The sequence below is a fragment of the Malurus melanocephalus genome, unplaced genomic scaffold (assembly GCF_030028575.1).
Source record: "Malurus melanocephalus ecotype Western Australia unplaced genomic scaffold, MMel_1.1 scaffold_271, whole genome shotgun sequence".
Lineage (NCBI taxonomy): Eukaryota > Metazoa > Chordata > Aves > Passeriformes > Maluridae > Malurus > Malurus melanocephalus.
In genome coordinates, this window is record NW_026623503.1 from 352,656 (window position 1) to 366,892 (window position 14,237).

Genomic DNA, 14,237 nt, shown 5'->3' on the forward strand with positions numbered 1-14,237 from the left:
TGCCTGGAGCCTCAGGATTTTTGAAAGAATTTGGCACTGCAAATCAGTTTTGTTTATCAGTCAGGCATTTCTTCTAATATAAATAGTGTCTGAAGAATGAAAACCTATTGGTTTTAATATTTGTACTTTACTGGATTAACAGCTGCATGTTACACTTTTTGACAATAGGATCTCAGTGTGAATAATTATTCTAATGGGCTTAATGTGTTTAATGTTTTTAATGCATTTATATTTATGTTGTTAGAAAGAACAAAAAAACATTTTCCTAATTAAAAAATGTAGATAGAAATAAGAATAACAAAATAAGACAACCATATTGTAATTTAAATTTTTCCATGGACTATTCCTCTTCAGCAAAACCCCATAAATTTTAATTTTGGAATTTTCACTGGATACATTTCAGTGGTGGGTAGGAAATTCTTTGAAATTTTGTTGAAATCTTGGGGGGGGGGGGGGGGAGATAGAATGCTAATATTTTCCACTAAGAGTAATTTATTTTAAAATGTCAAAACTTGAATGGAAATTTTTCACTTGTATTTCCTCTCAACTCACTCAGAAAACCCGCAGTAGTCACAGTAATTGTTTGGCTTCTGCTCCACAAGGAAAACATATGCAGGATATTATGCAGTGGTTACCAGATGGAAATGAGAATGTTAACTGAGACAGTAATATTTTTTGCAACCTACAAGATTTTATTACCAAAACACTCCAAGTACTAGCAGTGTCTCTGTATACAAAATATAAGTCTTATGCTGTTTGTGCTGATGTCTGGCAATTATCCTTCAAAACTGCTTCTCCTTTGATATACAAGCTGTGCCTGAAGATTGTTAGGTAAGCTAATCCTTTGACTTCATTCTGACACTGGAAAAAGTGAAATCTTAGTCTGCAGACATTGAAAAACCTGCAAAGTACTTGTATTTCTTCAAATTTACCGATACTCACAGCTCCAAATCTACAGTAGGTTTCCCATTTATGAGAMGTTATGTATGTAATTTTATTTGTATTCATTTGTTCTCTTACAGGTTTACAATGCCGGACCAAGTACTCTTCCTGGAGCCTTTCTTGACATTTCAATTCCAAACCGCCTTTCTGCCACTGGGGCCGAAATATTTCATATTCAGCAGATGGTGGTGAGTATGTTAAATGCGCTCTGAACCCAGAGAGGCACTGAGAGCTATTGATGACTAAAACAAAAGAAGTCCACCAAAACTCAGTGAATCAGTTGCTTTTTAAGATAATCAAAGGTTCTTTGTATCTAGGATCGTAAATAGCATCTAGCATCGCATCGTAAATAGCTGAAACCCTCCAGCTATTGACTGCTCTCCTTCACCTAGGGCAAAAACTGGTTGTATGTTCCTGGTTTCCTACAATGCCACGTAAAACTAGGTGAGGCTAATACTGAAGGAAATATAGAGAACACTTCCGCATGGAATCATTGAAATCATGGGGCTTTCAGGCAAAGATATGGGAAAAAGAAATAATGGGTTTTTTTACTATTGTATGTAACAACGTAAACAAGCAACAACAATGGCAGCAACAACCAAGAAAACCAGAAACCCAGCGACAGCCTCCCCATCGCTGTCCCGCCCTCCCCTTTGGTGCAGTTACAGTCACAGCCGGCAGGGGCGCTGGTGGCTCCTGGCCGGGCAGGGTGGGTGTGATGRTTGCCACGCACGGGTTCCGGCTGGTTTTATCTCTCTCATGCTGCAATGGTGGATGCAGCCGGCAGAAATGGATGGAGAAGGGGCTTCCTTTACGAACTCACAGAGGGGGAGGCGATCCTGGTACCCCTTCTGGATAGCAAATTAGTTGGAGCAAGAACTTCGGAAGAGCAAGCTGGGCAGCCGGGGTTGAGCAAAATCCTGGGGTTGTAGATGAGATGTATCAGAAATTCGGCCACTGTAGCTGGAGTCACAGCACTTCCCGGCATGGCCGAAGCGGTGGTCGCCTGGCTCCCGAAAACAGCAAGAGAGAGAATTTCCCTCTCTCCCTCTCTAGAGAAGGAGGAGGGGAAGGGGCACAAGGATCCCAGGGTTTCCCCTGGTGCACCCGAGTAGATACTGAGGAATCCCTTGTTGAGGTTGGTATTAACAATGTCCCAAAGCAATGACTGCCCTTAAAGAAGCTAAGGCTCACCTATGGCAAGGGAAAAGATAGGACCCTGGGCTCCGGCCACACCTGCTCCACTGTCCTCCCTCAAGTCTAAGAGGGGCCAGAGCACCAGGAGCTACCCCCCACTTCCCTGCTCCCAAAATTATCTATGCTCTCCACAGAAAGAAAACAGTCAGATAGGGGAATGCCTCCAGGAGTTCTCCCCCCTGGGCTTGGCAACTTCTTTTGTCTTCCTTAAGCACCAGTTATTATGCTAAATAATCGGTCGTTATTATCTCTTAGCAACATATATGGGGAAAAATTCCCCAGGAGGGACAACAAAAGGAGAAAGCCTAACCTCCAACAGGACTATTCCAAGTCTCTGCAGATTGTCTTAGACAAGACATTTGCTTTCATTAGAATGCTTTAATTAGGTGAGGTGTGGTGCCCACCAAGTGGGCAAGGACTTGTTCCTAGGCGTAGATGTCATTATTTCTGCATAAGTTATCTGTAAGGACAGGGTGGACTATATGATTTTGAATAGCTGTTTAAAAACCAAGACAAAACACCTAAATTTTACACTGAACTTGCTTCTCATTGCTGTGGTTTACTAGAAGAAATTCCAGCTGGGTGGTGTGGTCTTGTGCATTGTGGTAATAAATGCTTGCAGGGTTTGTATTGCTTTCCCCCAGCAACAGGTTGCATTTCCTTGAACATTATTTGACTGAATTGTACTTTAAAATTTATCTTTGTAAAAATGTTAAACTGCTGATGTGAGACCTCTTTGCATTGCAAGTAGTAGGCAACTGTTTTTATGAGAAATGTCTGCCTGATACACTGGCATTCCAGTAATTTTGACTACTGATTTTGGGTATATGGTCAGTAGAAGTCTTTTACATGACTTCCTAAACACCCCTAGAAAATTAATAATTGTTAGATAGGCAAATCCTGTCTGGGACAGTGGTAATCCGTGCTTTAGAGATACATAATTGAAACACCAATGTTTTGCTTGACCTCACACAGGAAATTTGTGTCAGGAACCAGGCACTGAAACAAAGTATCACGAATCTTACTAGAACCAATGTATYCCAAATCTTACTGTTGAAACAGAAAAAGCAGCCCCCTCTCTTTCCTATTGCTTCTTTCCCAGTGAGTTTGTATTGACTGAAAAGGGAACTAAAATCATGGAGCTTTTCAACTTTCCTTAGGACAAATATAATTAAACAAAGGAACATAAAAGGAGATGAACTTTAGAAAATGATTTAGAACAGCTACTTTTCTGAGAGGTTTTTTGTAAGCATGTTCATTAAATATTTCAAGCTTTTGCTTGTTTTGAACTTCCCAGAACCTTGATTACAATAGATAATAAGGTAATAGAAAACAGTGCAGGTGTTTCTGTAATTATAACTTTATTCATGTAATCCAGCCATTCTAGCTGTCAGTGTTGGTGAAACTTTGAGAATAGCCATCATTAATACAGAGAATTGGGAATTGTCATTTATCTGTAAAATACACTACGGATACAGCACTTGGGATTTGATGACATTATGGTTTKTATTTTAAAGCTAGTAATTCTACTGCCTCTTCTCTGACGCACAGTAAGGCAATGAAATTTACAAGTCAAAATGCATAGTTAAACCACTAGTTTGTCTCAAATACACATAAACCACACAAGAGAGTTTCAAGAGCATACTCCTTCATGTTGTGTCGAGTGATTTAGTCTCTCAGGCACAAAAATTAATAGCAAGGACACAGTCACACACTGGAACTATGTGTATCTCTGGGAGGTGTTAATAGGATGTATTATCTGCGGGTCTTAGAGGAAATGGCAGCCCTCATGCTTCCTCTGTTCCTGCTGTTCTGAGCTTTTGGCTTTATTGCAAAAACTGTTTTAACATTTTCTTCAAGAAAAGAGGAATTCTGATCATGGAGATATTTTGACATTTGGAGTTCTGCCTTAGAGATGTTCAGATGCAATTCAAGGGCTATTGGGAACAGCACTGCAGTTTCTGCAGCACTTCCCCCAACAAAGCCCCCAATAAAGAGAATAAATCAACCAAAAAAAAAAAAAAGCCAGAAGTAAACAAAGAAAAAGGGTAATTGGAAGAAAACTGTGAACTTCCTCCCTATTGAAAATGTTTAAATAAAAGGAGATGCTAGAAATTTTCAAATAATTGTAGCTAGGGAATTTCACCACTGACATTGGTTTTACATAGTAAATACTCAGATTCTGCAGTGATAAATGATATTTTGAAGCACATAAATCAAAACAGTAGCTGTTTGTTTTTATGGATTTTTGTGTTTGCTTTCTTGCAAAGGCTAAAAACATGATAAATTAAATACCTCAGCTGGTTAGTAAAAGTGTTATAATAAAGTAGTATAGATGATGACATAGTAGATGTTCACACAAGCAGAGAAGTTAGTCTTATCACAGAAGTACATTTTTCACTCTTCAAGCCATTGATTATCTGTTCTTCCAGGAAAAAAAAACAACAATGTTCATTATATTGGTGTTTATTTTTTGTTYTGAACTGAAAGATCAGTAATTGCTTTTGTATATCCAGCTAGGGATGCACAAAGGCAAGAGAAGCACTACCTGACTTGCCAGCCAAGAAGCTGCTTTCTGGGATTTTCAAAAAGATTTTCACAATGGGAGTTCTTACCAGATTAACCAGAGTATTTCCTGAAGCTGTTCTTAAATTAGCAATGTGTCCAGAATTATTCTGGTGCTGGCTTTATGGAACTGGACCAGATCATTGTCTTCTGGTTTTATTTTATTTTCATTGAATGTAAATACAATTATGAGGGATTAACAGCTGGAAACCAAATTTGTCTGCTTGAACAGGATGATCCTCCTTCCTCCTCTGGAGTGATCAAGCAGAGCCTGTTTACGTGAATCAATACCAAGAATATAAAAAAAGTTGTTATTACTATCACTGAGATAAGAACCTTGTTGGAAAGTAAGATGCACATGTTGCAAGACAGGCTCTTCAAAGAGTATGCAATCTAGGCAATGAAATTAAAGGGAATTTGGAAGAAAGAGGAAGAGGGAAAGAAATACTGTTCTCAGTTTTTTTATTACATGCTCCCTCCTTGCATGTAACTCTTGATATCTAAGTCTAGCAATTACTGTTTTAGTAATTGCTACTAATAGAATATATTTAAATTACTATGTTCTCTTACTCTAGCTATTAATGGAGAGAGAGGCATAGAAGCAGCCCTGGAGAAGCACTTGCTAGCCTCCTCTGATACAGAAACCATCTAGTTTCCCTGATTTTCCCTAGGCTTCTGAACTTAGACCTTGAGAATTACCTACAGAGAGCAAAAAACGGGTTAAACCTCAGTCTTGTTACTCCTGTCCCCATTAACCTTGAGTGGGCCAGTTTGCCCAGGCTGCTAGTTCCTGGCCTAGCCCTTCCCATCACTTCTTGATTGGGTAGCAAAATAAAAGGTCCTTCTCTTGGAAGGACAAACAGAAGTACTCCAGTTGACTTATAATGTTTGGTATATTCATTTCACACTTCTTTCTTCTTTCTACATAGGTGAGACCTGGATTGTGCCTTTATGATTGCTAGGTAGCAGTAAGATTTAAAAAATAAAGAAAAAAAACCTGAATRAATTTATGGGGGAATTGAAGAGAATACTTTTCACAGGTCGCCTTTTAAGTTGAAGGCTACCTGAGCATGGGACTCTAGAAATGTTTGTCATGTTCCTTAGGGAAAGCTGTGTAAAGTAAACATTAATTTCTTCCTGTGAATGTTGAAAGAATAAAAATAAAGTAGAATCAGTCCCAGAGCCACGGGTTCTGGCTGATGACAGGTTACGTTTTTAAGGCCAGTTTTGTATAGGAGTCATGTAATCTTTCTTCCTGCATTTGCACAGTAATATCTGTAATTAGCAGAAAGAAGTTAAGGAGAAGAGTTAAAGCTTGCTGTCTCATTCCATGAAATCTCCCAAACTAATTGAGGTTTTTCTTCACTTACAGAATGAAAAAGAAATACTGTCAATTTTAAAACCTGATTTCTTCTTATTATCTGTAGGTTTTATCTTCCAGCATAGGAATAAGATGCTTTGTCTGCTGTACTGCTGGTGTTTAAAACCTAAAACTAASCTCAGAAGGACTGTCCAAGGTCTCTAAAGAGTGTTCCTTGAGGCATATGTTGAGATTGTCAAGCTCACAGCTATATGTTCCACATACAGAGGCAAGCCTTTACATTGGTAACATGTAGAAAACCTCTTGTTTGTTGGTAGATGGTTTAAAGTTATTCATTTATGTTATTTGGTATTTCAGGTCTTGTGTCTGAAAACATATATATGCAGTCCCAGCATGTGAAGACAGAAAGATTTGCTGATAGTATTTGATACAGCAAATTCTTTTTCCAATGTCAGAGCCGACCATTTGCCAGGGGATGGGAGAGAGACAGAAACGACCTCGTAGACGTGATGTAACATGAAATCTCTCTCAAACTTTATTATGCCATTCGGGGGTTTTTATACCCACGGTTCTTAACGGTCACGGCAGTCACACGTAACACTTTTCGTAACGGTAATAACAGTAACTTAACATTCTCCAACTCCTACTAACGCCATATAATCCCTTATATGGCAGTTCTGCCGTTGCAGGTGGCGCGTGCTGACTCCCTCTGCCATTCAGATACATTAGTGGTTCTCACGGCCACGAGGGTACTYGAGATAGGCCCCACTGAAACCGTTACAGCACCGGCCGGCTGCTGACCAAYGGCTCAGACTGTTCCAGAACCTTCACGGGCCTTCTCTACCCTGACCAGGCCTAGGCCCTAGATTGGCCTACCACATTCCAGCAGCAATTCATGCTGCTGCTGGTTGCCACCTTTGACGTAAAGATTGTACAGGAATATTTTGCACTAACAGCAAGTTTTATTTTAGCCCTTTGTATTAGTTATCCCACTTGTAGTCTCTTCATTTCAATGATTGTTACTCATACACTGGCATACAAATATTTTGGTGCCCTATTTAAGGCATAACTAGATTACTGGAGGAAATTACAYGTTCTAGGGAACGTATTGTACAGAAATTTGTACAGGTACTTTATGACCTTTCTGCCTCTTTCACTTACACTGCTTTTTAAATTACTGTTCCAAAATATTTTTTCTTAGGCTGTTAGAGGTGTTCGCTGCACTATCCCCAGTGTAGACAACCTCCGTAATATCACCTGAATCTAGCTTTGTCTAGGAGCCTGTCCCTTGCAGGCGGAACATCTTCCAGGTCCCTGCATCTTCCAGGTCCAGGATTGCTGTGAAGAGAGGCAGAAGCATATACTGYAGCATGGCACAGTTGCCTTTAGACAGAAGCAGGGAGCAGCACTGCAAAGCGACTCAGAAAGAGTTACTCATGTCAGTATGATGAACTTAAACTCTTTAAGCATAGAGGAACTTTGGTCTGTTTTAACTTATCATTGATATACAGGAAAGRCTGCCCAGCCATAAAATTCACCTTTTTTCTGAGTTGAGACCTTAAATGAAATCTAAAAAAACCCATAGCATTTTTGCCATCTGAATCACTATATAAAAGCTGTGCCTTGCTCAGAGCTCATGGCATTTCCAGTGTTTCAGAATAATCATTCCATGTATTGCTGAATGAATCCTTGAAGATGGAGCAAAACTACTGAAAATAGAAGAAAGTTTTCTGTGACTTCCTAGTTGGGATCTTTAGGTGAAACCAGACTTGAAAAAATTTTCTGATGTTTTCCAGTTTTTTTAAACAAATCTTCTAGAAATGCAAGTGCTCTGGTATAAGCAGTGATTTTTTAAAAAAAATTCTAAAGAGAATGTTCTTGAAAAATGCATTTTGAATGTAAAAAAATAATTGTTTTTCAAGGAAGTCTAATAATAGAAAAATCAAGGCCATTAAAACAAGGAAAAAAAGCACTGTGATCCATATATTAAAGCAGGCCATGGCAACATGATGTTCTTGTCCAAGCTCATGATTAGCTTCTAAACTAAAGTGATATCTGTCAAATTACTTATTACAAATTCTGTCAATAACTAACAATTACTTAATTATTGAAATTTTACAACACTGCCCCCAAAAAATCACGGCCTTCAAATGAGTGGCAGTTTGATTAATATTTTGGGTCAAATGAAAATGTTGCTGCTTTGTGAATGGCCCATAGCTCCTATTTTTTGGCTGAATATGTGAATTCCAATTTTAAAAAATATGTCTGGTTTGCTTTTTGTTAAAAGAAAATTTCAGATAAAGAAAGACATGAAGTATAATGGATATATGAAAAGCCTGTTATCAGAATGATGAAGAAAGCAGGAGGTTTGACAGATACCAAGTCAGGAGTAATCATGTAGTAATCAGGAGTTTTGCTGAGGTATGGAAAAATATATGTAGTTGATTTTTTTGTAAGCTTCCCAGACAGAGAAGGAAGCTTCTCCTGTTGAAGGATACTGAATGAAAAGAAGGCCTACAATTTTTAAAATTTTTTTTTGTTCTCCTTTTTTTTGAAGGAGTGAAAGAGCTCACCATTTTTCCACTGGTGAAGCTTCCTGCCAAAAACAATGAAGAAGGAAATCGATAAAAGAACTGATTAGTTAAATCTTTTAACACACAGTTCTGTTTTAAACTGTGACTCATAAACTAACCTTTCTCTTCTATAACTAATGTACAAGATTTATGATCTAGATGAAGGAAGCAAAAAACAAGGAAGAGGTAGAAACAATGGTATCAGTGCATATAAACTCCCATCTGGTGAAAGAAGGATTTTCCTCCCTGATCATGTATTAGAGTGAAAATAAGCATCTTTTATTGGATTTCTCTCCTGGCTGTGAAAGTGTGTCATTTCAGTCTTGCCAGGTACCAGAGGGTATCAAAAGAATCAATAAACCATTGCTTAGAGGAAACTCTTAGGATGTCTTAGAAACAAAGGACATCTTCTGCTTGACTTAATATATCTCTTCCGCTTCCCCCCCGAGGTTTTTTTTAATGAAGATGATCCATTTAATCTTCAGTTGTCTACAGTGGGTAAGCAAAATCATCCTCTTGGAAGTCCTACCTTCTCTCCACTCCCTCTAAAGAGAGTTTAGATCTTAGACGCGTGTCTGATACATTCAAACATCTGCCTTAGTGAAACATTCCCCTGGAGTTGAGCCCTACAGTCTTCAGAGCTCTTCATCCTAACAACAGCCCATAGGGAAATCACAACAATTAGGTAAAGAACAAACATGCGCTTGTCTGTTTAATACATCATAGGTAATGCTGAAGAAGAGAGTGTGCCCTAGATAGATAGAATCTAGCTGAAGTAGCATCAAATGCCAAGTGATCTCAGGGGCGTTTTAAACAGACACATAACCTGAGAATTATTTGTTGCCTCAAAGTTTGGTTAAGCATTTCACAGTACTACWTAGGGAAAGGAAAGGTACCTCTTAGTGACCCTTTCTTGGGTTTCATCTGCTAGAGGCTGATACATAACATGAATGTTAGTGGTAAGCTGATTTTTGTGTGATAGTCATTCATTCTTAGGCCTGAAACTTCTGTGGACCTCACAGTTAAATTATACCAGTGGTCAGTATTTCTTCTTACTGTGTACATGTGGCATGTACAGTTCTGTCTAGGAAATAATCCACTGTCTTTAAGTCAGGAACTTCATATGAGAAAATCTTTGCTTTTGTCACTAAACAGGGTAGGAATCAGTAGTCACTAGTTGTTGAGAGCAATACTTCTGGGGATTGCTGCTAAGTACGTGGAAATTGGTTGCAGGGTCAAGATCAGGCCAATGTTGCAAGAATCATGCTTATCAAATCTGATTATTTAATTAAGCAGTATATTAAGTGCATCAGAAAAACATCTAAAGGCATCGCAATCAGGTTAGCGTGATTTATGTATTTCCTGTTGTCTAGAGGCGCAAAAGCCAGAGCTGTGGTRTACTCCTCGTCTAAGCTGATTTAATGCTTTAGCATCTCCAGTTTCCTTCCACTTGCCATGTAAGGTTACTTCTTGGATGTGTGGACTACTGGTTTCCCTTGCTGTCACTGCCATATTTAGTTGCAATCTTCCAAGGATTGTGTAAAATGGGTTAATTTTTTAATTACTATCTGTTGTTTCAGTGGCTCTGAAATTTATTAACAGAATCAACAAGGCTGCTCTGATTCAAATTTATTTCATTATCGGTGAATATTAAACATTATTGGCATATGGCACAAATAGTCAGATAACATATTTACATAAATTATTTGTCTACTGTTGAAAGTCTGACCTTGTCTTGAATTTCTATATCAGTACCCTTTTTTTTCTCAGTGTGACATGTTAGATCAACCCTGCCTATCAATTTGTTGTTCACCTAATAAAGGGTGAATCAGTATCTTTGAACTGGAATACACGTATACATTTTTTCCCTAACACAAGGATGGATGTGCTGTCATTAGCAACAAAGATGTACAAACACATCTGTTATTTATTTTTCAAGTTTGAAAACTTGAACCTCTGATATGTTATTCATACATAAATAAAACAGTATAAAAAACATACATGTGAAAATATGTAAAAACTCTTTGCCAGCAATTTCAAGACCACAGCCAAACTCCTTGTCCTTTGGAGTCAGCATAAACCAGGGATGATGAGAAAGGCATCCATCCCAGAGGTGAACAATGTTAAAAATTTTGTTAAATGACTGGCCTGTGTACAGACCTTGAGCATGTTTTCTGCAAATAAAATTGCTATTCCAAGTATAATATCTTGTGTCTCAGGTTCTCCCTGAACTTGCTCATGCGCTTTTTCTAAGGTCGGATGTGGGTTTGGTTCTATCACATGCACTCATGCCTGGATTCCACCTTCATGCTTGCTTTATATCAGCTTAGTTCTGCTGGCCCTCATCCATAACTAGTGATGATTTAATTCAAGAGAGGAATCCCAGACTTACCAGAAGAGCCTGGAAACCTTAAGTTTTAATACCATAGTGAATTCTTTTGCATTGGTAGAAATCCAGTGTTGCTGGTATAAATAATGAGCCAAAGATACACATTTGCTTGCCCATTTATTTTGAAAAATTTCAGTCATTAAATACAGGAATAGCCCTCAGTTTCTTATATACAATAATGCAACTGGGGAGATTGTACTTAATGCTTTGTTGGAAGCAACAGCCAGTTTTTCTCCCCATTTTCTGCCTCATTCTTCTATGAGATTCCTGTCACTAGCACACACTTAACCCCGTGTCAGCTGCTAATAGCCACATCTTGTGCTTGGTCTTCAATGTCCTGTCCAGCCCATTTTGAAATTGTGTATAATTTCCCTCTCCCATGTTGACATCTGGTGCAGGATACAGTGCCATGAAAAAATGGGAGGTCTTGCCTTTGATGCATGTTAATGGATTGAGATTAAATCTAGAAGGGGCCATTGGCTTTCAGTCCACCTATGGCATTTATGTTATTTTATGTTGTATGTTACAGTCTGGCTTAAGCCCTTTAACTGTTTTCTAACAGTTAGAAAATTTCTGAAAGGCCCCAAAGGCTTGCTAGAAATTGCCATGTTCTGAGAGTAGCTACAGATGAGCGGAAATGATGTTGCAATACCCTGATGATGGGAAACAGAGCTCATAGCAGAATGCGCTGAGGCAGCAGGTGTATTATTTCTCCCAGAAACTTCAACCACTCCCAGCTTCATTGGCAGCCCTCAGTTATCTTCTGTGTTTCCTGGAAAGTGTGTGGTGATTTTCTCTCTTGCACTGGTACTTCCTTCTTGGAGTCACAAACCAAGCCCAAGTGTTCTCAAAAATCCCTCTACACATGCAGGGGAAGTCAGAGATGTTGATACCTGTGTATGTAATAAATTCAACAGACTATTCTCATACAGCCCTTTTTTAGGACGTGATGTGTATGGAATGTTTTATGTACAGCTGTTTCACTTTGAAATGTCCTCCTGCCACTTTTTCTCAAGAGTGATGTAATCTTATATGATTAAAACCCATTGCTACTTTATGGGTTTGCCCCTGCTCTGTAGGAAAAGAAGTCAGATTCAAATATTCAGAATCCATTTAAGTCAACCTGCAGTAATTGCTTCCTTGTTGCAGATGGAGCATTTTTAAAACATGAAGTATGTACATGTTTCTTCATTGCTTATATCTTGTCTCTGAGAAATTTGGTGGTATGTGCTGACAACAGAAAGTTGGCAGAGTAACCCATTGTACAGGCAGTCCTATTTAAACATGTTTCAAGCATGTTCACAGGCTTTTAATGAGGAGAGAACTTACAGTAAATTAACACACCTAGAGACTAACTTGTCTCTGAAAGACTATGTGCCCATTTACAGAATCATAAAATCAGAGACTGATGTGGGTTGGAATGGGTAGACAGTAGGCAGTATGAGGGATTTTTTGCTACTCTGCATGGCGATAGATAAGTAATATTATTGACTTTTGCAAAGTAATGGTGACATGTAGGGGCCTGTTATGCAAGATTCCACTTACAGTCTGTGTAGTACAAATGTTCAGGCTTGTATCCCTTTCTTTTTATGCATGTTACATGTATATGCACACATGTTGGATACAATAAGAAAATATACATATACATATTCATACACACACACACACACACACACACACACATACATATATATGTGTGTGTTCAGGAGCAAGTAATGATTTTCAGTCCCTCAGATTTTGGATGTCTGTTTAAAACTGTCTGAAAAGTGGTGATTTTCAAGTGCCATGGATGTCTAAGTGAGACACCTGACAATAATGTGGTGTTGTTGAGAAATGCTGATAGCTATACTGACACCCAGTGATGTTCAAGAATGCGCGTGAGAGCTGAGTGCAGGCTGTGCTACTGCTTTAATCACTCTTTTTTTCACCTTTCTCTACATTGGGGCTGAGCAATCTGACCAAAGTGTCTTTGAAATTGAGAAAAAAACTAGAAAAAACATGATGTGCATGTTGATGTTAAGTATTTTGCAGACTATGATAAGACATTGCTAGAGAACGGGAACATCCCTAGTCATGGACACCATTGTAAAAAGAAACCATTGTCAATAAAAACTTCTGTGGGAGAATTTTACTTTTGATCTTGATGTTGGTTTGCCTCACATGAAAATTGAAGACATTCAAGACAGTGAAAGCATGCTTCATTCTAATGATGAAAATGACAATTAATGAATATATTAAGTTATAAAATCTGTGTGAAAAGATTTTATAAAATGTTTGTATTTCCACCAGACAACTACCCCTTAGAAATTTTTCAGTTTAGAATTGAAATTCTGAAAATGTAATTTCTTTGCAAAAAATGTATTTTTTTAATTAGTGAAGTTTTCCAAGAGTTGAAGGCTAAGATCAGTAGTTAGTAATACTTACTTCTGTGTTGTTACAAAAATTTTACACKGTTATCCTGAAAAAGCTCATGGTATGTGTGGTAGTCTAGACTGTATGTGATGACATAGACATAGACCATATGTCTGTATATAGAGAAGAAAAAAAAATTAGGATCTTTGAATTCATGCTCTTTTTTTTCTACAATATAAAGCTGTTCCATGAAATCTGCTAGGTCAGCCATTCATTTGTGGCTGCAGTACATTCAGGCCTCAGGACCAGACTCAGAGCAGGTTAGAAAAGTGTGTAATATAGACTTAAGTGCTGAAGATGCCCTGCAGCTAGCCTGGTTTACCTTTTTCTTTGGCCTACTTTTTGTGCTGACATGGGCTTAGTCTACCTGTGTCTGGGTACAGATTTTAGGTACACATCCAGTACAAGAGATATATCTGTATGCACCAGACCARTGCACCAGACGCAAATGATTTTATTCAGGACTTCAAATGAATTAAGTAGCTTCTGGAAAAGAATCTTCAGCAGAGACAGCTCCAGCAAAGCTCCTTGGAAGGCCCTTTTCAGGAGACTGCAGGGCTACTCCTGCTTGGTACCTTTCTTGGGAAAGATATTTATTTCCCAAACTGTAGTCTTAATGTAGGATTTAAGAAAGCCTCTCTTTTGTCCCTCTTGTTCCCTGTCCCAGTTATTTGTTTGTGTTAGGAGTTAGATGTTGACATTTCTATGTGGCTTCCATAGTCAGTCCTTGCACTGATTACAAAGGCAGTGCACATCTGTCTTGGTTTGAGACAATGTTTTCAGAGAGAAATGTTAGAGATAAATGTTTCCTCTGAAGTGAAAAAGTTTGATAATTTTT

At 38.4% G+C, this 14,237-nt stretch overlaps 1 protein-coding gene across 3 annotated transcripts in view; it reads left to right on the forward strand.

Moving 5' to 3' along the window:
- The window catches only part of ITGA9 (integrin subunit alpha 9), a 238,026-nt gene that overhangs the window by 168,220 nt on the left and 55,569 nt on the right, over positions 1-14,237 (forward strand). For all 3 annotated transcript variants that reach the window (XM_057376170.1, XM_057376171.1, XM_057376169.1), the window contains one exon: positions 1,023-1,130. In XM_057376170.1, coding sequence (XP_057232153.1) covers positions 1,023-1,130 — 108 coding nt within the window. The remainder of the gene's footprint in view (positions 1-1,022; positions 1,131-14,237) is intronic.